Source organism: Sinocyclocheilus grahami, unplaced genomic scaffold (assembly GCF_001515645.1).
Source record: "Sinocyclocheilus grahami isolate Dianchi unplaced genomic scaffold, SAMN03320097.WGS_v1.1 scaffold884.1, whole genome shotgun sequence".
Classification (NCBI taxonomy): Eukaryota; Metazoa; Chordata; class Actinopteri; order Cypriniformes; family Cyprinidae; genus Sinocyclocheilus; species Sinocyclocheilus grahami.
Window position 1 is genome coordinate 106,168 of NW_015506063.1, and position 21,600 is coordinate 127,767.

At 39.5% G+C, this 21,600-nt stretch overlaps 1 protein-coding gene across 3 annotated transcripts in view; it reads right to left on the bottom strand.

Moving 5' to 3' along the window:
- The window catches only part of LOC107563628 (disco-interacting protein 2 homolog B-A-like), a 68,078-nt gene that overhangs the window by 6,043 nt on the left and 40,435 nt on the right, over window positions 1–21,600 (bottom strand). Inside the window, exons 2-29 of one of the 3 annotated variants that reach the window (XM_016248539.1) lie at window positions 13,235–13,306; window positions 11,792–11,887; window positions 9,783–9,908; window positions 9,228–9,461; window positions 8,796–8,933; window positions 7,487–7,606; window positions 7,191–7,388; window positions 6,899–6,990; window positions 6,216–6,326; window positions 6,013–6,136; window positions 5,791–5,900; window positions 5,602–5,704; window positions 4,975–5,039; window positions 4,787–4,880; window positions 4,511–4,630; window positions 4,300–4,414; window positions 4,075–4,214; window positions 3,576–3,712; window positions 3,397–3,477; window positions 3,099–3,226; window positions 2,887–3,001; window positions 2,543–2,744; window positions 2,072–2,184; window positions 1,676–1,699; window positions 957–1,037; window positions 752–875; window positions 265–386; window positions 68–179 (exon numbers count right to left, since the gene is read on the bottom strand). In XM_016248539.1, coding sequence (XP_016104025.1) covers window positions 68–179; window positions 265–386; window positions 752–875; window positions 957–1,037; window positions 1,676–1,699; window positions 2,072–2,184; window positions 2,543–2,744; window positions 2,887–3,001; window positions 3,099–3,226; window positions 3,397–3,477; window positions 3,576–3,712; window positions 4,075–4,214; window positions 4,300–4,414; window positions 4,511–4,630; window positions 4,787–4,880; window positions 4,975–5,039; window positions 5,602–5,704; window positions 5,791–5,900; window positions 6,013–6,136; window positions 6,216–6,326; window positions 6,899–6,990; window positions 7,191–7,388; window positions 7,487–7,606; window positions 8,796–8,933; window positions 9,228–9,461; window positions 9,783–9,908; window positions 11,792–11,887; window positions 13,235–13,306 — 3,297 coding nt within the window. Of the gene's footprint in view, window positions 1–67; window positions 180–264; window positions 387–751; window positions 876–956; window positions 1,038–1,675; window positions 1,700–2,071; window positions 2,185–2,542; window positions 2,745–2,886; window positions 3,002–3,098; window positions 3,227–3,396; window positions 3,478–3,575; window positions 3,713–4,074; window positions 4,215–4,299; window positions 4,415–4,510; window positions 4,631–4,786; window positions 4,881–4,974; window positions 5,040–5,601; window positions 5,705–5,790; window positions 5,901–6,012; window positions 6,137–6,215; window positions 6,327–6,898; window positions 6,991–7,190; window positions 7,389–7,486; window positions 7,607–8,795; window positions 8,934–9,227; window positions 9,462–9,782; window positions 9,909–11,791; window positions 11,930–13,234; window positions 13,307–21,600 lie in introns of all 3 variants that reach the window. The other 2 variants (XM_016248537.1, XM_016248538.1) reach the window with 2 other exon arrangements.

The following is a 21,600-nucleotide window of genomic DNA, read 5'->3' on the forward strand; positions in this document are numbered from 1 at the left end:
AAAGTCAGGGACACTGATCTTTCAACAATTGGCATAAAAGCCATGTAAATATATTTAATTTCTGTACCTGTGTCTATGATATTTGGCCAAGTCTTCACATTCACACAGCCTGCCGCTTCTTTAGACCGCAAAATCTTCATCAGAGTCTGAGTCGTGAGGATGCAGGCTGCTTTGCTCACCTAACGCAGACAACATTTCTCAGATTAACATGCTATGCTTTATAAAATCATAAATGGATGGCATGTGCAAAATAGCCAGACTCACGTCTATGATCATTCGGACTGTGGGGAGAGTGGCGGCAAGGTTCTGTGGATGAGGAGGCCTGACGGTGACCGGAATGCAACCAGCATACAGACAGCCATAAAAGGAGGCGATCAGGTCAATGCCTGTAGAAAAGCAAGAAACATTTTTATTGTTAACATTTCATGTGTTTTTTCTGGGTGTTTAAGATGCTTTAAAGAACGGCATTTACAAATGTTCAGTGTATTTTTGTGGGTAAAATCCAGTAATTTTAATAGGAATCCACACAACTGTGAATTTCACATGAGGGCCAAAGATTTCCACACACAGATACAAAAGAGTTCAAGTTGGTCATGCGGATTGGCCGTGTTGACATACAGAAAGCTACTTGGTTTAAAAGGGACTTCATACATTGCTACACTATTGACAATAGACAATGGACCATTTTTTTCTTGCAAATTTTAGACCACACCCTAATGTGAACTGTGAATGTTGGGATGGCTGTCATTACCGGGAGGATAAAGCAGTACGACGTTGTCTCCCGTGTTGATTCCTCCTCTTTCCAGCAAAGCTGCAGTGATCTTCTCTGCTCGCTTGTGCAGTTGAGAACACGTGGCTGTGCTCACTGCTACACCCTGAAGGCCAAAGCAAGAAAACTCTCAGTACAGAACGGTTTGACTAAATGACCAGTTTGATTGGGGTTGTGCGCGTGTCACCTTTGCATTCAGCAGCATATAGAGGACTTGATCAGGATCAGTCTGTGCTCTCCACTGCAGGGCTTCAGAGAGAAACTGATGCTGTAGGACAAAAGAGGACAGGTCTCAACTTATCATCCATACAAAGACCTCAATAAGATCAACAGAATTCTTAGCCTTGAACATGATAACAGGAAGACACAAATGAACTCATAGCATTATTTCAGCAAACAGCATTACTAAGCCAGCAAATAAAAAGGGTCTAAGGTTTATAATATCAGGGATGGATGACATAGATGGATGACAATCTATGTTCACATAGATTGTCTGTATATTTAAACACCCATAGCAGGACTCATGCAGGCAGCGGCAATAATGACCACACCATGCAGCATAAGAGAGTGTGTATGCCTTCTGTTTCCAAAACATAATGTTTCCATCTCAGAGTAAAAAAAATAGAAGTACTTGTGAGACGAAATTTAAAATTAGAAATAAAGCCACTTTGTAGAATATAAAGAAAAACTATGACAAATATAAAGTCACAATTCTGAGATAATAAATTAATAAAGTCCATTATCCATTTTGCATTTATGTTGAAGTAGAACCAAAATATCTTCAATAAAAATCTATAACTTTATAAATGTTTTGTCCCTGAGGTTGCTGTTGTTGTAGCTGGTTGCAAAGGGGAATTAAAACTCAGCGCACACAAAAAGCAGAGCGTTGCTGGCATTCAAGCTTACCATGTTAGTGGGCCACACACAGAGCTACAGCCCCGAGCATGAGAGAAAAAGACAGACCAGAGCACAAGTTTAAGAGGAGACGAGACAAACTCTCTTCATCCCCAGCTCTCTTTAAACTCTATTTGTGTTGAGTTAGAGTTAGACATTAGAGGTAGACACTATCATTTAAACCAGATCGAAACATGGAATGCCAGTGGTGTCTGGAGGTACTGGAGAAACTGGAGGCTTGATGTTGCAAAATAATTATAATAGAGATGTTGTGTAATATGATACAAGTATAGATTTTATTACTTTATAACTACTATAGAGATAAGAGGCATTATTGAATCCTGGGACATCATGCAGGGACATAAATAGTGAGTTTACCAAGAAGTAGTCCTGAAATCTTTGACTAACCTTTCTGGATTGCTCTTGGTCATCAATGAGCCCAAGATCTCTCCCACTAGCCTGTGCGATCCTCTTTCCTGCCACCAGGTTGCCCACCATGATGGAGGCTGGACCGACTCCCACTGTGAGGAAAGGCAAGTTTATTTTTATAGCAAATTTCACACATAATGGTTATTTAAAGTGCTTTAACAGATGCATAACAAATAATAAGATAAAAACATTAAAATAATAAGAAATACGTTAAAATAAAATAAATGAACAAATAAAATAATGAAGTGTTTATTTAAAAAAAAATTATTAAAACTAATAAAAGTAAAGGAAAAAGTAAATATAAAAAGGACAAACTGTAAACACAAGTGGTATACATTATAATATATAACTATTCTCCGTTAACTTGATGCTTGTAGGCTATTCCCCTCATCAAATTCAGAAAAAAAGAGACTTTTTTTAGGTTTTGATTTAGATGCAAACCAACACTACCTGGTTGCTTTTGTCTGGGTTTTGGAAGGTTGGTCACACACGTATGAGGGCACATCAGAATATTGCAAGGGTGCAGAGATCCCTCCAGGAAGTGCTGCTTGGTCTCCGATACATGAATACCACCCAGAGGAGTTTTGGGTAACGTGTTAGCAGGGACCAGGGCCAAACAATACAAGCCCACCTGGTGGATACTGTCTATCGCCTGTGGGAAAGCATGCAGAAAGCAGGGAGTCATGACACCTATTACTGTGAAACAGAGATTCAAAATGACCTAATTTAGACTAAACTAAATACGTTTTAAGCGAGGGCAGTGCACCAAGGATGATGGGTATCTTGTGTATTACCTGCAGGACTCTACTCATCCACTGGAAACTGTCCTCTTCATTGGCATCAGGCCTCTGCTCTGCCACAATCACTACTCGCTCATCATAGAATACAGTGACGGAGAACACAGCAATCCTGCGTACACAACACACAGTCTCAGAACTACATCACACTACGAGATTAGCCTACACACTTCCACCTGTTATTTGATTGTGTTTTAAATCATTCGTACCTCCCTCGGTAGATGGTTTTGACTGGCTCCACCGCCAGCGCTGTGGCCACCAGGTCGTCTGCATTGTGTCTGCGCCCACTGACTGAAAGCAGACCCTCTATCTTACCAACCACAAACACCAAACTTCCCTGAGGGCATAGAGAAGATTTTTTTTTCAATAAAAGACCATTTACCAAGTCACAAATCTGCAAACAGGCTTTTGTTCTACATATAATCTAACTGACCCCAAATGAATGGAATATATATATAAGTAGAGATGCTTTAAAAATGCAACAAAGTTTACTAAACTATTACTTACCGGACCCACAAAGCCCAACAGTCCAGTGCGTTTGAAGGGAACGTCTCCAATAGGGGTACCGCCTGAGTTTACAGGAATCACCTGTGGCCAATAAGGTCAGTGAGACATTATTTTGAGTGAATGTGTGTATTCTGTGCATTGCTTACAGAAATATTCCTTTTCATGCATTTTATCCGTACCTCAAAAGTGTTCTTGGTTACCCCGGGCAGGCCGTAGTACATGGTGCCTCCGGCACGAGAGTTCAACACTATCTCTCCGATCTCATCGGTCTTGCAGAGCATGGGCGGTCCATCGGGCTTCACAATACACATCAGAGCTGTAGTGCAGAAAGAACAGAAATGCTCTCTAATGTAATGAACTTACTGAAATCTTAAAATATTTAAAAATGATTAATTCTGAAATTATTAGGTGAAATTAACTGAAATGAATAAAATTCAAGAGTGCATTTAAGACACTTCTGTGCCAATACAATCATTTATATATATTAAAAATTAATTAATTAATAAAAGGATTTAAATCGGATACACCAAAAAGTTTTTGCTCATATATTGCATGCTAAATATGTTGCCAATACCCATTAGTAGTTTCCAAGGTGGCAGCTGGTTTCAAACTTGCAGACAGTTCACACCACCCTTACATGACCTACAGTGAAATTTTCAAATGGTTGCAGAGTCTCACCTCCAGGCATGACATGTCCTACATCTTGCACGGTAAGGGCAGAGTTCTTATCCTCCGTGTTGACCCGAATCACCCCATGACTGAGTCCTGCCATTGACAGAACGGCTCTGGCAGGGAGCGGAGTGCCCTGAGCACCAGGCCTAAACACATAAAGCGACTTTAAATATAGCAACGGCAATTAAGTGTACAATGATGATGTGCATATCTCTTGATACATGCAGGTACCTGCGGATAGCCACAGTCATGGCCTCAGGGGAGGAAGCACATGGGCAGATCATCTCAGGTGTCAACCCATGAGACTGAAACACGTTCAGGAAGGCATCACATGAAGACACAGACCCTAAGACAGAAATATGGATCATTTATTTGCACTTATAGCCACTGAAACACCGAAATCCAGCCACTTCAAGCTCTTTCCCATAGCTTGTTTACTCACAAGGATTGGCTCCATCAGCTACGATCAGCATGCGCAGGGAAGACAGATTGGTGTCCTTCTGATCTCTGTGAGCCATCATAGCCCAGTGCAGGTCTCTACATTTCACCAAGGCCACACGAGCTGTGCACACACATATACATGGAAGATAGATACTGTAAATACTGTAGCACAGAACTGTTGATGTTTTGATAATGTGGCATGATTTCTTTCTAGATGATTGACCATCAGTCAGATTGCTGAATCAGTTACATGCACATAAGTTGAGGATGTCTTTACCTTTGTGAACATGAACTCTCTGCACCCAGGACAGTGGACAAGCCTTCATGACAGAGTATGGCACACTAATAGTGTGGATTCTGTTCATGACACTCTGTAAGAACACACAAGCACATGCAGCCATGCAGGAAGTCTGTAAAACTGAAAATAACGTACAAAACTGAAATATTCAGAAGAATCACACTCACCGTTAGAACTCCATGCCAAAGGCCTGAGTCTTTCTTGAAATCCAGGACATTAACCAGTGTTTCTCCTAAGAAAGAGCACAGAAAAATACAACTCTCTTTGAAAAAAAGTACATTTTTTAACATCATAATGCTTAGTAATTAAAAATGTGCACAAAACAAAACTACTAAAGACTTAAATGGAAACTGAAAATATACAAATTCAAAATTGTAATAAATATTATAATACTAAATATATAATGCTAAAATAACACTGATGGAAAAGATTAAATCATTTCAGACCTAAATTTAAAATGTAAAAGTTTAAATTCTAAAATGACATAGGGCTGACAAATTGACAAGCCAGCCAGTCAATCAATAGGTCAAGATTCAACAATTTTTCAAGGACAAAGTTCACAACAATTTGATTAAATTAAATGGGACAAAAATTACACAGAAAACAAGTAATCTCCACTTCAAATTGCTATTCAGAAAAATAATCAAATTAGTATAAATTTAATGAAATAATCTATGACTAAGCACTGGATATAAATAAATGTATCTCATTGCTTAATTTTGGAGCCTCAGAGTTGTGCTATTGCAATTATAGGTTTCAGTGTGCTTGTTGTACTGCAATAGCATAGCACTCACCTTCACAGTAATTACAGGCCTGTGTTAGAGCCTGACAGTGTGTCAGCATGGAGATTTTCGACACAGCCACTCCCATCACTGTACCCTCCTTAGAGGCCTTGTACTGAAAACACACACATCACAGAATTTGACAGATTGAAAGGACTCTTACTCATGTAAACACACGTGTGCTCTCCTGCCTGCACTCACCTCTATGTAAGCAGTGTCAGTGTTTGCAGTAGGTAGGTGTGGCTGCCAGTCCTTGGAGGGTTTGGTGAGATACTTGGTATCAGTGACCACCCATTTGAGCAGAGGCCATCCTGTAAGAAAACAGGTCAAACTTCCAATCTACAGCTTCAAAAGAGAACGTCATGATGAATTTGAGGAAGCAAGGTGATAAAATAAGAAAGAAAAAAAAAACAGGGAACTAACCTTTAAATTGCATTATTTCTCCATTCTGGGTCTTTGGAAGTCCTTTTAGACACACTTCACTAGTGAGAGCGAGACCCACACCACAGCTGCCCAATAAGAAGCCTATCTGCTGACTTCCAGCATCCTTAAAATAAGATGAACAACCGTGAATATTTCATCTAGCTAATATCATGTTTGAAGAGCTGTTCAGACTTCTCTCATACCTTCCGAGATAAAGGCACCTCTATTGGGACAGGAATGACCTCAGCGAGAAGGCACCCATAAAAGGCCACCCAGAACATCCCAGGGTCACTGTTGGGATAAACTAATGCCACCTAAAGGGAGAAATATGGAGAATAAGACTAGAAATACTAAGACGGTTCACTCCTTTACTTATGACTCCACAAACTGCAACGCACAATACGTCAGAATAGTCCCGCCTTCTAAGTGAAAGAGCCAATCACTGATTGGTAAAGTCATTGTGTCACTGCAGCGGCTGTTAGAAGCTCCAGTTCCCATAGAAACCTGAGGATAGACCAGCCAATGCACATGCGCAGTCATAAGCGCGTTATGACTGTGCATGTGCATTGGCTGGTCTAGCCTGAAAAGTACGCTTTTTTTAACGCTATTTGAGCATAAGAAACAGCATTTATGGGGCAGTTCATTTCAGATTTTGTTGCTGATTTGAAATATGTAATTATTTGTGAGTTCATAGGGCAGTTTTTGAGATTTCAGGATTCCCCCATTCATTTAGATAGGACCTGGTCTTGGATGAGCTGCCCGGAGGCGTTGCAAATATGGCTGCCATGTGAACAGACATTCCTTGAAAGGGACTTTGATAAGATACAGCCTTGAGCTAAGAACAGTATATGATTGTAGTGTACCAAGTACTGTGTTGAAATCTTACTCTATCTCCAGGTTTCAGAACTGGTTCATTTTTGGTGCCAAGTTTGTTTAACAGCGTGTATGCCAACTTCAGACTGCGACTCCACAGTTTACCTACAGAGATCAAAGGGTGACAGAAGCTTATTAAAGACACAATATATTAAAAGAAATAGTCAGACAAATAATACATATAATAGCATATGGGTTTTGAATGACATGAAGGTGAGTAAATAATGACAGAAGTTTCTTTTTTGGGTAAACTATTCCATCAAAACATTGCAAGTCTACTTGTGCCAATCCAAACAACACCTTACCATAGGTAAGAGTGTAGAGTGGTTTTCCGGTGATGTCCAAGGCAGTGAGGGCTGGACTCTTGGCTTGTGTGGCTCCCCAACGTGCCAGTGCCGCCTGCAGAGCTGGAGGCCAGTTACTGACCACCCCTAGTGGCTCTCCCTTTACTGGAATCATCTGTCGCCCTTCTGGCCTGGGTGTGTTGGGATCTGGCTGGGGAACTGCAAGTAGAGAAGACAAAGAATATAAAGAACTATATATTATTATATATTAAAAATATCCAAATAAATGTAGTATGGAACCAGAAATAGCTTCATACCTTCCACAATCTCTTCAAAGTCATCCAGAAAGAACTCGCTGAGCGGAGGCCGCTTGGGTCTCTTTAATGTGTTGAGCAGCTGCTGTATTTTTGTGGAGACACGACTGTGTGCTGGAACACCTGTTGACAGAAATATTCTCATTCACCTGTTCATATTACAGGAATGTGAGCTGTTCAAAGGACACCATATGGAACAGACAGAGTCAAAGCAAATACAGATGATTCAATCAGGAGGTTTGTCACAACACAGAAATCATCAGCAACACACAGAATCATACAGGATCAAGTTGGGAGGACGAAACCACTGGGTGTCACTGCACTGCACTAAACACCCCTCCACCCCTACCTTTTCCTACAGTCAGATGGCATCATGACCAAGGAGGAAGCAAAACATTAAAATGTTAGCAGAAACACATGACAACCACTTCAGTTTACAATCTCTCTGAACTAGGCATCACTTTTGAAACTTAACAGAAAATAAAAAAGCCATTCAAATCAATGAATTTACATTATTTTACAGTCGCTCGTGTTTACTAGATATGAATTTTAAAAAATTATAACGTGCGTGCCTTCACATAGAACAGCATTTACTACACAGAGCCAATGTTCACTGACAAGCTGCGCAAAACATGCGTAAAATATGATCGTGGTTTTGCGCTGCTTGTCAGTGAACAACGGCTGTGTGTAGTAAATGCTGCTCCATTTTAAAGCATGCACGTGATGGAGATTTACCGCTGATTACAGAACTGGCTTTACTGGCCAGATGCACATTAAATATCGCATGCGATTTATCGTGCAGCCCTATTCTCTTGCAAACATCATATTTTAGTGCTGAGCATAGCTGGAAGGATTCAAATATAAAAAAACAATTATTATTATAATATAAAAAAATTCTAATCTAAATTTAATTTCTAAAACGCACATAAAATTAAGATGTAAACTACAATCATATTTTCTATTCATTAGTTATATATTTTCTATAAATTAATTTTATCTTATAATACCTTGAAATTTCTAAACACATAATTTATTTAATATATCAGTATACAAGTTTCTAAAAAATTGCTATCTAGCTATCTATACCAAATGGTAATATTAAATACTAATATGGGTTGCAGTAGAAAAAAACCTGCACCAAAAAACACAGACTAATAGGAGGACATTATTAGCAATGCTTCATATGATGAACAAATCATCCATTTCATTTAAAAAAAAAAAAACTTAATATTTTAATAGTATATTTTGCTTTGTTTCAAATATTACAACGTTGGGATTCAACTCAGAACTAGATATGTGATGTTGCCCATACCGCCGGCAGTGTCCATCATGCTGGAGCGACTCTGGCCGCGGTTCATGCCCCTCACTGTGATGTTGGGTGGCAGGTCCACACTGGAGTTCCTGTCCTGAGGCACTGTGGACGTGACGTCAGGCGGAACGCTGCTGCTCTCTGCAGTGAAGACACATGACAGCACAGTGATTCATCCGGTGAACTCGTTCACATGCTCAATGTAAAACACAACTGAACAAACAGGTTTGAATAGACAGTGTAAATGCTGACTGATTTGGAAATTATGATTTGCTACTGCTTTGTTTTGCCTTCACCAGGTCATTAGGAGTCAAATAGTGCCAACGTAAGTGTAAGACAACTATAAAACTGAAGCTCTTTTGTGTGTGTATTAGTGGTCGTTTATGATTCAGCACCTGAACGTGCGTGTATGTGTGACTCATTATCCTGCAGTACCTAAGCAGGTGTGTGCCAGCACATCAGCGAGCACGCTGGTCTGCCCCTGGCTGTGGTTGTGAGTTTTGCCGTCGCCATGAGAGAGGGTGGAGGAGGCAGAAGAGGAGGTGGAGGAGCTCTGGACAGAGCGGTTGATCCAGTACTCGGGACTCTGGAGATTCTGAGCCAGCATTGCACTGATTGCGGCCTGACGCCTCCGCAGGGAGCCCTCGTCCTCTGACGCTGACGACGTATCTGTGTTAAAACATACATACAAAAACGATTTAATCACAGAAACAAAACATAAATGCAGATAAAAGACAACAAAAGGCAGACACATACATCATGAATATTACATATTGACTTAGAAGAGTTTTAACAGAGATATATAAATTGTTAATTCATTAATTAATCACATGTATCAAATTTGCTATATATAGGAGGCCCTTTTCTCATATGAAGGCTAGGGTGTGCCCTAAAGTTCGTCGGGTGTGCCTGCATTTTCTGAGACCCTGCTGGTCAGTGATATCTGGACAGAAGGAGCAGCAGAAGGTTTGTGGGCGAAGCAGGACCCACCGGGAGGAGTGCAGTTTTCCGCAGGAGACTGGACGAAGGCTGAACGACGCTTAGTGGGCATGGGAAGGGCCATCTTCTCCTCTTTATGCCTGGCCAGAGCTGCCTGCACAGCCTCTGTGTGGATATCTAGCAGAAGGATGCAAAGAACGATGAGAGGAGAAAACAGAGTACAGAAAGTCAAACGGAGAGAAAAACAGTTACACACTGGCACATAACAGGAGGCAGATGAGACATCCAGCAATGTAACCAAACAGTGACTGTAGTTATTAAACTGACTCATGTAGAGACAAAGAAATGTCTCTTTGTGGTGACAAACACATTAGAGAGCCGTCTCTTCACACTGAGCATTCAGTAACACAATATACATTTATTTGGGCCGGATTTAAGAAATGGCTTGAGGTTTGGCTGGTTAGTACCTTCTGGTTGATGCTGTAACTACACAATAAGGGGACAAAAAGCATGTTTCTCCACTGTTAACTTTTCAGAAATCCTCCATTTTTACAACCACTATATACATAACAAATATTACAGATGTTTTGCCTTGTGTGAAATGGGCTATTTTTCCTTCAGATATTACACACCTACTTGGGTCAGCCTCAAAAAAGTAAGGGTAGAAACGTACACTGCTGTTCAAATGTTTGTCAGCAAGACTCCAAACTTTTTTTCTTTTTAAAGAAATGAATACTTTATTTAAAAAAATTATCAAAAGTGACAGTAAAGACATTTACAAAATGTTACAAAATATTTCTATTTCAAATAAATGCTATTTTTTTAACCTTCTGTTGTTCTGAAAACAGTTTCCTCAAAAACATCAGGCAGCACAACTGTTTTTAACATTTATAATGGTAATAATCAATGTTTCTTGAGCACCAAATCAGCATATTAGAATGATTTCTGAAGGATCATGTGACACTTAAGACTGGAGTAATGACTGCTGTATCAAACAAATATATTGTATTTTAAAATATATTAAAATAGAAAAAATATATTTTAAATTGTAATATTTCACAATATTACTGTATTTTTAATTAAAGGGGTCATATGACATTGCTAAAAAAGAACATCATTTTGTGTATTTGGTGTAATGAAATGTGTTTATGCAGTTTAAGGTTAAAAAAACACATTATTTTCCACATACTGTACATTATTGTTTCTCCTCTATGCCCCGCCTTTCTGAAATGCGTCGATTTTTACAAAGCTCATCGTTCTGAAAAGCGAGGTGTGCTGTGATTGGCCAGCTATCCAGTGCATTGTGATTGGCCGAATACCTCAAGCGTGTGACGGAAATGTTACACCATACTGTGATGCCGTGACCCGGTGCGACGGACAAAACCAATAAAACCCATTACAAACGAGGCATTTGTTGCATCCAGTGGGGACATAATTACTGATTATAATGACTTATACAGTCTTTTTACGCATTGTGTTGCATCTCGCCGTGTAAACATAAAACCATGTCTGCATTTGTGATCGGAGAAACGACAAACAACAAGCCCTACTCTACACTGCTCAAAACTCGCGCTTGATTCTTGAATTCTCGCAAATTCTTTAAATATGAAAACATACTTATAGGCTGAGAGTCAGAACAGCCGGCATTGTAGGCTACTCTCCCAGGTCCAGGAAACAGTCCTCCGTAAAATGTGTTGCACACACACAAATATTTGGGTTGAACTGTTCTGGAACAGTGTTGTAAATACAACTTAACCACTGATTTCTAGTTGTGTCCTCTTTTGGAAGAGGACAAAAAAGTATTTTCGCTTTCACAACGAAACACAGCATCTCCGCGACATGGCGGCGGAGGCAGCAACAATACTACAGCGAGAAGCAAAGATCTTATCCATTCACGAACAGCTTGTAACACTCCAAAGAGAAAGGAAAAATTGAAATCGCATCATATGACACCTTTAAATAAATGCAGCTATAGTGAGACTTCTTTCAAAAACATTAAAAAAATCTTACCAACCCCAAATATTTGAACAGAAGTGTACTGGCGAACTGATTTTCCTTACCTGACCGGTAGCGATCATCCCGTGTTCCTCCGCTGCGGTGAGCTCGGTGTTGCCGTGAGGCGGCAACGGGGACGGCATTAGGGTTAGAGGTAGGGTCTGAAGAAAGGCCCAGGGTCAACTTAATGCTCACATCCACATCTATAAAGATCACAGCTCATAAAATAAACTCGTGTACACAGACAAAATCAACACCATAAGGTACATTTTCAGAAAGCGCAAAGTTTCTGGTCTGTCTCCACATGCATAGGGACAGATATTACAGGAATACATAATTCACCCGAAAATGAAAAATGCATTATAGAAGTCTAAAAAAAAGTGCATTATAGAAGTCTAAAACCTTACAATATTTTGAGCAACTTAAATCAATATTAATTGGGTTGCAAAAAGGTGGAAAATTTCTTTTTTTATATTCCAGGCATTTTTGGAAAGTTTCCGGAAATTTTCCACCTCTTTGCAACCCTAATATTAATGGACTGTCTTCCCCTTACTTCTTAAAAATGTTTTTTGTTCTTTTCAACGGAACAAAGAATTCAATACAGGTTTGTAAATACAAAAGGGTGAGTAAATAAAGCTTTAAAATTTTTTTAAAACATTTATTTTATATTTATACAGAATGAGGAAGGGCCAGCATCAGAGTAGTAACGCAGACAGGGCAGAAGTGGACGGCAGGGGTTGAACTTTAACCTAGAAGCACTGAAATGGCACCTTTGAAGATACACTAGCAAATTTGATATCGGGGTTTCAAATGAAAACATATCTACACAACAAATATGGCTACATATGGCCAATTAGATATTTGTAGGTCAAAACTATTGTGTAAGCAACGTGTCCTTGCAATCTAGTATATAAGGGTTTTTGTAACTATAGAACAAGCACGTCACTGATGAGGTTACTGAACTGTCAAAACCCACCAATAGTGATCTCACCAGTTTCATTTCCTCTTTCATGCCTGCCAGTGGGCTGCTGCTTACAGGAAGCCTATATGTATGTGTGTGTGTTTGTGTGTGGACATTAACCGGCCAGAAAGACCCTGAGAAGTGTGATGGCTGATTGCACGATTGGAAAAGAATCAAATTACTCAAAGTTTCCAGATAAAAAAAGGCTGCTTTGGCCACAAGACTATTTCAAGTGTTTATTTTTATTTTTAAAGTGCAGTCTCTTAATGAAGAGATTGATGCCTATAGCAGGTGAAGTTCTACAGACCACCATTAGGAAGCAGCATGGAGCCACAAATTTTCAAACAATACAGAGAAAATAAAAATCTCAGATACATATTTTATGGAACTAAAATATTTTTAAATATTTTGTGTGACAGATGTCATACTTCTACATCATATTTAATTGACTTAATCAGTGTGACAATGGCATTGTGTGGCATGCAAAAGAAGAAACTGAGAGAAGGATGGAAATAAGCAGACAGGAAGTCTGCATGGTGACTCTTACTTTGGGTCTGTGGTACGAACGGTGCAAGAAGTTTAGCTCGTTTCTTTTCATAGCCCTTCTGTGTGATGTCACCTGTAAGAACAATACACAAAAAGACACAAATATATAAATATTTAGTTTGAGATGTGATGAGGCCACATGTCTACAACCATAAGCTGAGCTTTTCTGGCTTTGTGAAGACTGGTAAACAGACAATACACACAATAACAAGTTTCTTGGTGGGTATTTCATAATTAGAGGTTATTGCTGAAGCAAAGCATCCTTACTTTAGCTTATACTAGGCCTAGGCAATTTTTCAGATTTTATCGATTAATTCGAATTGAATGTTTTGCCACAATTTTACTTTTATAAATCAAGGAATCATGATTTTGAACAGAAATATTACCAAACGTTAGAATTAGACACTTTGACAATATGTCAATGTTAACAGTAAAGAGAAAAGATTGAAAGATGTACGCGCTCTGTGAAGGACCGTCAGTAGAATATATCACTAGGTGCCATTCACACAGAATGCGCTTTTGTGTTGACAGTGGAATAGGAAAAAAATGCAGGAAGAAAGATGGGAGTTGAGTTGAAGTTCTTTTAACTTGAGCACCGCATTTTTAGAATGCCGTTTCAAGCATGAGATGCTGCAAGAGACGCGAGCACAACAGTCAAACATACATAGAAAAAACAGTGGAAAAGCAGCACAACCGAATAAAAACCTGTAAAGAACTACTACTGTATGTCTGAAATTTCATGTTTGCATCATGGTGACAGGCTGAAAGCTGCCGTTCATTGTTTTTACAGAACATTTATAGTTAATAATAGTCTACTGGTGTTATACCTTCAATCATTTTGAATTTGAATTACCTTTTGATATTTTTTTTAAGCATTTTCCTTGTATTATTTCTGAACATAATATAAGACAAGTTTGTAGAAGATGTAGTTGTAGGTTCATGCACCTTTTTTGCAAAGATATTTAACATTAACAAGTGATTTGTTTAACATGACATCAGTTTGATGGCTTGGGCAGAATATGCTTGACCACGCCCCTCCAACCTTTAGTTGGCTGCCCTCTATTCAATATTCCGTTTCAGTTGGAAATACGTCACCACACTGAAATAAAGTTGGCAGCAACTTCTGGTTCACACAGACTTTAAAGGTCTTCACAGCAACCAGTCAAAATAAAAGTTAGGTTTAATGTTGGAGAAACTGTGACAGAAATATATTACTTAATATATATATATATATACCACCGCTCTGCACATTTTGCATGTCTCTCTTATTTAGCACACCTGATTCAGATAACCAGCTAGTTAGAAGAGAGCTCCATGCATGAACTGCGTTCCGATCGACATGGTCCTTACACAATGCTCATTGCCAAGTTTACTTCACTTCGGAACATTCATACATGAATCTGTGCTACGCCACGGCCTGCAGCGTCTTCACACACAGACAAAACTTACTAGAGAAGTGTGAAATAATATACCTCTGTAAATAAATAAAATTTAAATTCAAGTCTTGCGCACTTTAATGCCCTCTGAATGGAACATTTATAAGCTCACTTCGAACTGGAATCATGGTAGAATATCCTGTGATGTCCACTTCGCAGGACACTTACGGTCGATATAGAACAAACATCTGTGATAGGAGAAACATACATAATACGCAGAGCGGTGGTACATGAGGACTGGAATTGAGAACCACTGACTTAATGTAACGATAGTACTACTATTACTAATAATTATTAAGGAATAAATCACAAAAATAATAATAATAATAAATTAAGTTTTTTTTTATATAAAATCAATTAATTAAAGATGCTTTTGATTATTAAAAATGAACCCAATAAAATGGAATTCAGAAAAATAATGGAAAACACAGAATTTGGTAAAATGTTTAAGGTGCTTTTGAGTTATTTTGAAGCTTGGCAGCCCAGATCCCCATTCACTTTCTTTGTAGGGTAAACAGTGGCCAGTACATTTTCAACATTTCTCCTTGTGTGTCCCACAGAAAGAGGAAAGTCATAAGGTTTGAAACGACAAGAGTGAGTAAATAATGACAATGTTCATTTGTGGACTAACGGTTCTGTAAAATTAAGGAAAAACAAACAGAACAAGCAAAAAAACAGAAGGACGGCCATTTAAGTCACGATCACATGGATCCACCATCATCCTGTTCATTTTCTTGTTTCTCTTAATGTAGTTTTTGGCTTACTACCATCAGAGTGGTTAAAGTCCACTCTGAGAGCTCCTCAAACTCACACAAAGCACTAGTGGTTGACCGATATTGTTTTTTTGACAGCCAATGCCGTTATATCTTGGAAAGCAGGGTGGCCAATAGCCGATATAAAGCCGATATAATTTTATTGCTTTTAATTAATATTTAAGAAATTTGAAATCATCTGGATTAAAAAATAAATGTGTAAAATAAACATGCTTATACTTTAAATGACAAAGTATTTTTCACAAATAAACAAATATTTAATAAAAATATAATTAAAAGGGAAGTAAACACTGTAACCAACAGGGCACTCAGTATTCTTGGAAGTTTGTGTGCATTGGGAATCATATTTTTTTCAAATAAAGCCAAGGTAACACTCATTTATATACAGCACACAGTGAAAATTACATTAACATGGCCATTGGGCAAAAGCATGAAGCGCAGCATAATTTGAAATCACGAGTTTAAATTTTGTTGATCGCGAGTCTCAGTGAAGCTGAACTCTCCTCCTGTCCGTATTCAGTTTGCACGGATCGAACGCCACGCAGAGAACACGCAATACACTTCATAAGATCTCACAACTGGATCCGACTAAGTTAGCAAGGTTTTTGAAATTAGATGTTCATTAGTCATTCAAAGATTTGTTTAAATTATATATATGCGTATTTGCTGAATGGTGACGGCAAACGAGAAAGTATCCATTACTAACAATATAAAAGCAATCGTTATAATACTTTTTTGTATACATTTTAATTCCTTTGTTTAACAGTTCTATCTGATTATTAGACAGACTTCTGTCAGACAGAACGATTTCTGTCGTGGACAGAACTGTTAACGATGACAGCGAACAAGAGGGAGAATGTGAGCACTGTGTGTTCAGGCGCTGCCAGATTTGTTTAAATTATATATATGCGTATTTGCTGAATGGTGACGGCAAACGAGAAAGTATCCATTACTAACAATATAAAAGCAATCGTTATAATACTTTTTTGTATACATTTTAATTCCTTTGTTTAACAGTTCTATCTGATTATTAGACAGACTTCTGTCAGACAGAACGACTTCTGTCGTGGACAGAACTGTTAACGATGACAGCGAACAAGAGGGAGAATGTGAGCACTGTGTGTTCAGGCGCTGCCGTTCTCAGCGCCGTCAAAATAAAAGTCTGGTGCGCCGCCAAAATAAAAGTCCTGCCACGAATGCATCAGCCAAACAGAAAAACTTATCGACCAATGCCGATATTTGAAAAATGACAAATATCGGCCGATATATCGGCCTTGGCGATATATCGGTCGACCACTACAAAGCATCCCTCTCTCACCCGTATTCACACACACGTGTCTCCATTAAGCGGTGGCAGACAAGTAGCTCCTAAACTCCACTGACACACAGCTGGATGAGATTCACACCTCGTGGCCTGTGGCGAGTTTGAGGCAACACACGTTATGCAGCCAAATCCGGGCTAAACAAAACCAGGAGTGACAGATCTGCTGATGACTGTCGTTTTTCCAGAGGATACAACCAGGCTCCTGGTACTTTTCTAAACCAGATCTGGACCGTCTAGGAGACAGCTGTCAGCTTCAGGTGATAAGATTACACACAATGGTGTTTATGCTGAAAAATCAACATGCAACATGTCAGAATGAACTTCACAGACAAAGGAAGTGAAAAGGAGGCAGGTCAGAGGGACCAATTCAGCTATGAGAGGGGAGGGGAATAAAGCAAGCAGAAGAGAGAGAAAACAGGGAGGCACAAAGACAGAAAAAGAGAGAGAAAAAGAGAGATGGCTTTTTCTGTGGTTGCATGAGAAGGGACGGGCCGTACTGAGCGCAGTCTTCATGCTTGGTTACTCTCTCTGCTTAAGAATGTGGCCTAGAAACACAACAGCCTTTTCCTGCCCCCTCTGCTCAGTGTGTGACAGCTCACACACAAACACACACACACACACACACACACACACACACACACACACACACACAATATTCCCTATTTAAAACCTACTACAGCAGAACAAAATGTATCAACACAAGTATAGATTCAGATGTTATAATTTCTGAAGATGATGTGTTTGCTGCTCATTCACACAAAATGCTAGGGTTACCCCCAAATCCATGATATTCTGGCTTGAGTCCTTCCTTCAATTTAAAGGGATAGTTCACCCAAAATGAAATTCTGTCATCATTTACTCTGGTTACTCTCTCTGCTTAAGAATGTGGCCTAGAAACACAACAGCCTTTTCCTGCCCCCTCTGCTCAGTGTGCGACAGCTCACACACAAACACACACACACACAATATTCCCTATTTAAAACCTACTACAGCAGAACAAAATGTATCAACACAAGTATAGATTCAGATGTTATAATTTCTGAAGATGATGTGTTTGCTGCTCATTCACACAAAATGCTAGGGTTACCCCCAAATCCATGATATTCTGGCTTGAGTCCTTCCTTCAATTTAAAGGGATAGTTCACCCAAAATGAAATTCTGTCATCATTTACTCACCCTCACATTACCCTAAACCTATATTTCCCCCCCCCCCATTTTTCAGTGGAACATAAAAGAAGATTTTGTCCATACAATGAATGCAAATGTCGTCTAAAACAACTTTTTAAAAATATTTTTTGTTCCACAAAGAGATTGAAAGGGTTTGGAACAACATGATGGTGAATGTTCAAAACGCATCCAGTGCAGGATGCCAAAAGTTTAATACTGTACTTATGCTTAGGAGTTTGATTAAATCCCTAACCCTAAGTATCAGCGACAGTAATAGAGATGCTTATCTTAGCAAACCACACTAATAAAGAGCTCAGCTAAAAACACTACACACGTGTGAGAGAGCGTAAAGCTGCTTTTTGCATGCGGGCAGCGTGCTGGGCATATGGAGGGATGGCTGACTGGAGTCTCATTGTGTGTGTGGGTGATGTGGGAGACTGATGTAATGCTGGGAGAGCAGCTGGGTCACGCTCACACACAGAGCAGGGTCTGTGTTCGCACAACAACAGGTCCGCGCAAACTGGCAGTGCCACTCCAGCACTGAGGGAGCTTTGTGCCCACTCGCTCTCCTCTAAAGATCTATTCTTTCCCTCCCCTCCTAAATTCATTTCATCTGTTCATCTACACATACCTGTCTATTTAAGCACTGACAAATCATGCCTGACTAATTGGCTGACAAACTCAAGAAAGAAGAAACTTTGGTCTATTGTGACGGCTGTGATGTCTCATACAAGTGTGTGTGGAAGGGTGAGCGCACAGGATATGAACATTACCCCACCCAGTGTGGCCTGCCAAAAGTGGTCCCAGTGTATTCATGGGGAGGAATGTGCTGATTGGATGATGACTAGGGCCAACTGGCTAGCAGAAAGGCAATGGTGGCCAAATGGGATTGCTAGCCAGTTCCCTTCATGACTCAAAACACAGACTTCACATTGAACGGACACACAAGCACACCATGAGGGGCTCCGATGTGTGTGTTTCTACAAATACCTGTTTAACGTCCACGCTGTTATCGGTGTCAGTACTTGGATTCACCCTACAAGCCTGTCAAGATCTGTGTGTGAGTGTGTTTACCATACACGCGGCTCAGGCAGAGCCATGTAGCAGAGGAAATGATAAGCTTGCGGGGCATCCTGCTCCATTGGGTCCCAGGGTGACTGGAAAAACCCATGAGCACAAGGGAGGAAGTGCAATGAGAACACACACACACACACACACACAAGAAAGAAAGTGAGGGCAAAAACAAAGAACCCGACTAAGAGGGTGTTGAATACCCCACCACAGGAGTGCTGTTTTTTTTCTGCGGGTTGCTAGGCTTCAGGCTTCTGCGGTCTCTAAAATGAGGCAAAGGCCCAGAGGAAGACAGGAATATAAATAACTTGCCTGATGATTTTTCATAATCTAGCCCATGCTAAACATAATTCTCATCAGCTAATGGCTCTCGTTCCACAACGGTTATCAGTTGCTGAGGTGACATCCTCATTTAACTCATACAACACCTAATAAACAAAGCTGGGTGAGGGTTAGTAAGTCCTAACTACAATGATTATTACAGTACATTTGAAAAGAAAATACCATTTTAGTCTTTCTACTTCAAAATGTCACATTTAATACAATGCGTTACTTTTGTCTTACAAACCATTTGTTTGCAATTATTTGTGAATTAACAATTTCTGAGTGAAATTAGTTTTAATGTAAATCCTACACCAAATTTTTTTCATTGTAGTGATATGTGACTGACTAGTCATTGGAAATGTTTTTCATTAAAATTGTAATTTTACTTAAAACATTGAACTGCAAAAAGGCCTTCACAATGATGGTGCTTTGCAGTAAAAAAGTTGTTCATTTTCAAAGAGATTTGACTATTTGAGATGATAAACAACATTATCTATTGGGAACTGAACAAAGTTGAGCAGTTCTTCATGTCCATCAAGACTACCAATGGGACAATTTGAAAAAGAATGATTCAATTTAAATTTGACTCACAATGAAATTTAATTTTAGATTAATGATTAAATTATTTATTTTATTTAACAGAACGGCATTAAAATAGAAATTGTGATCATCTTTTATTGTGACATATTTTTAAGTGAAACATGATCTGTCTCTAGTAATTTAATTGCTGTCAGTGTGAACACCCTTAAAGGAAGAACTTGAGTAGGAAAACATGTTGGAACCATAAACATACTTGAGGCAATCTACATAATATAATTGAAAACATCATGACAGACAGCAAGTTTTATGTCTTTTACAACAAAAAAGCTGCACAGGGATGTTTGGCAACACTTCTCAGTGGTGACTCAACAAACCTGTGAACTGATTCTTTTGGAACTGTTTCATTGAAGCAAACAGGTCTTCCCAATAAAAGAAACCCTGAACGACTGTTCCCTACACTGAAAACACTTATCAAGGCTCTGGTATGCAGTTCAACTGATTTAAGAGGACCCTTTATAAACACCCTCACAAAAGCTACTTAACAGCCGTTCAGTGTTACTCATAAAAACACAGTGCCAAAAGAAGAAGAAGAAGAAAAAGTGACCTGAAGGCAGGAATGCACTGCTGCATATTTGACTATGACCACAATTGGGCCAAATTTAGCTGCTGATGCATGTCACAGGGTGCAGGGGTCAGTCCAAAAGAATCAGCTGTTATTAAGACAATGTGATGAGCTGCTGCAGATATTAATCAGAATCAGAATGAGCTTTATTGCCAAGTATGTTTGCACATACAAGGAATTTGTTCTGGTGATAGAAGCTTCCAGTACACAGAAACAACAACACCACACACATAATAAGAACTTAAAGAGCCCGAATAGGCAGATGGAATGTGTGGAATTACACATGGATATGCGAACACCCACGTGCACACATACTCAGCACACTTTAAATCCATATTTCATCCATATGGTGCGGGGTTCAGTGATAGACCTGCATTAATTCATTTTCAAATTTACACAACTATCAAGTAGGGCTGAATGATTAATTGCATTTGCGATAACATCACGATATGAAAAATTTCGATTTCGAAATTTCAAGTTCGCTGCGATTACACGGTCACGTGACAGGCGAGAGTAAAGAGGTGAGTTCGACTTGAAGATCAGATCGGTGTATGACATCAAAGTATGGCGAGCGAGAGAAAGCATAAGGAGACGTCCGCGCTCTCTTATAGCTCTCGCAGTACTCTGATGACACACACCCATCGGTCTAAGCAGCGCTGCTTCAAGTTGAGCGCGGGCCATCAGCAGAAAAAGAAAAGAAATAAGTAAACAGCCAAAGGACGTAACTTAGAATGGGAGATGGATCGGTTTGTGAAAGGGAAGATAAAAGCCATAGATGAAGTCGCACAGACCCAGGCAGGTGCTGGTCATTTAAAAGCTAAATGCAGAAAATATGATGAGGCATATCTTGCTCTCGGCTTCACTCACCGTGTCTATACCGGACGCTACAGTTGTGTGTCGCGCTGCAACAGCTCTACACTGGAGGCGGCAAAGCGACCGGTGCAAATAATTTTAACTTAGTGTCAGTATGTCATAAATAGAACAAGCATCAGTTTAATGTCGCGCCGCATCCAGTGTACACAGCGTCACTGATTATAATGGTTTCTACTGTATTTTGCCGCTCGCGTCCGGTGTAGACACGGTGTTTAATGTCGTTGGTGAGGAGGACAG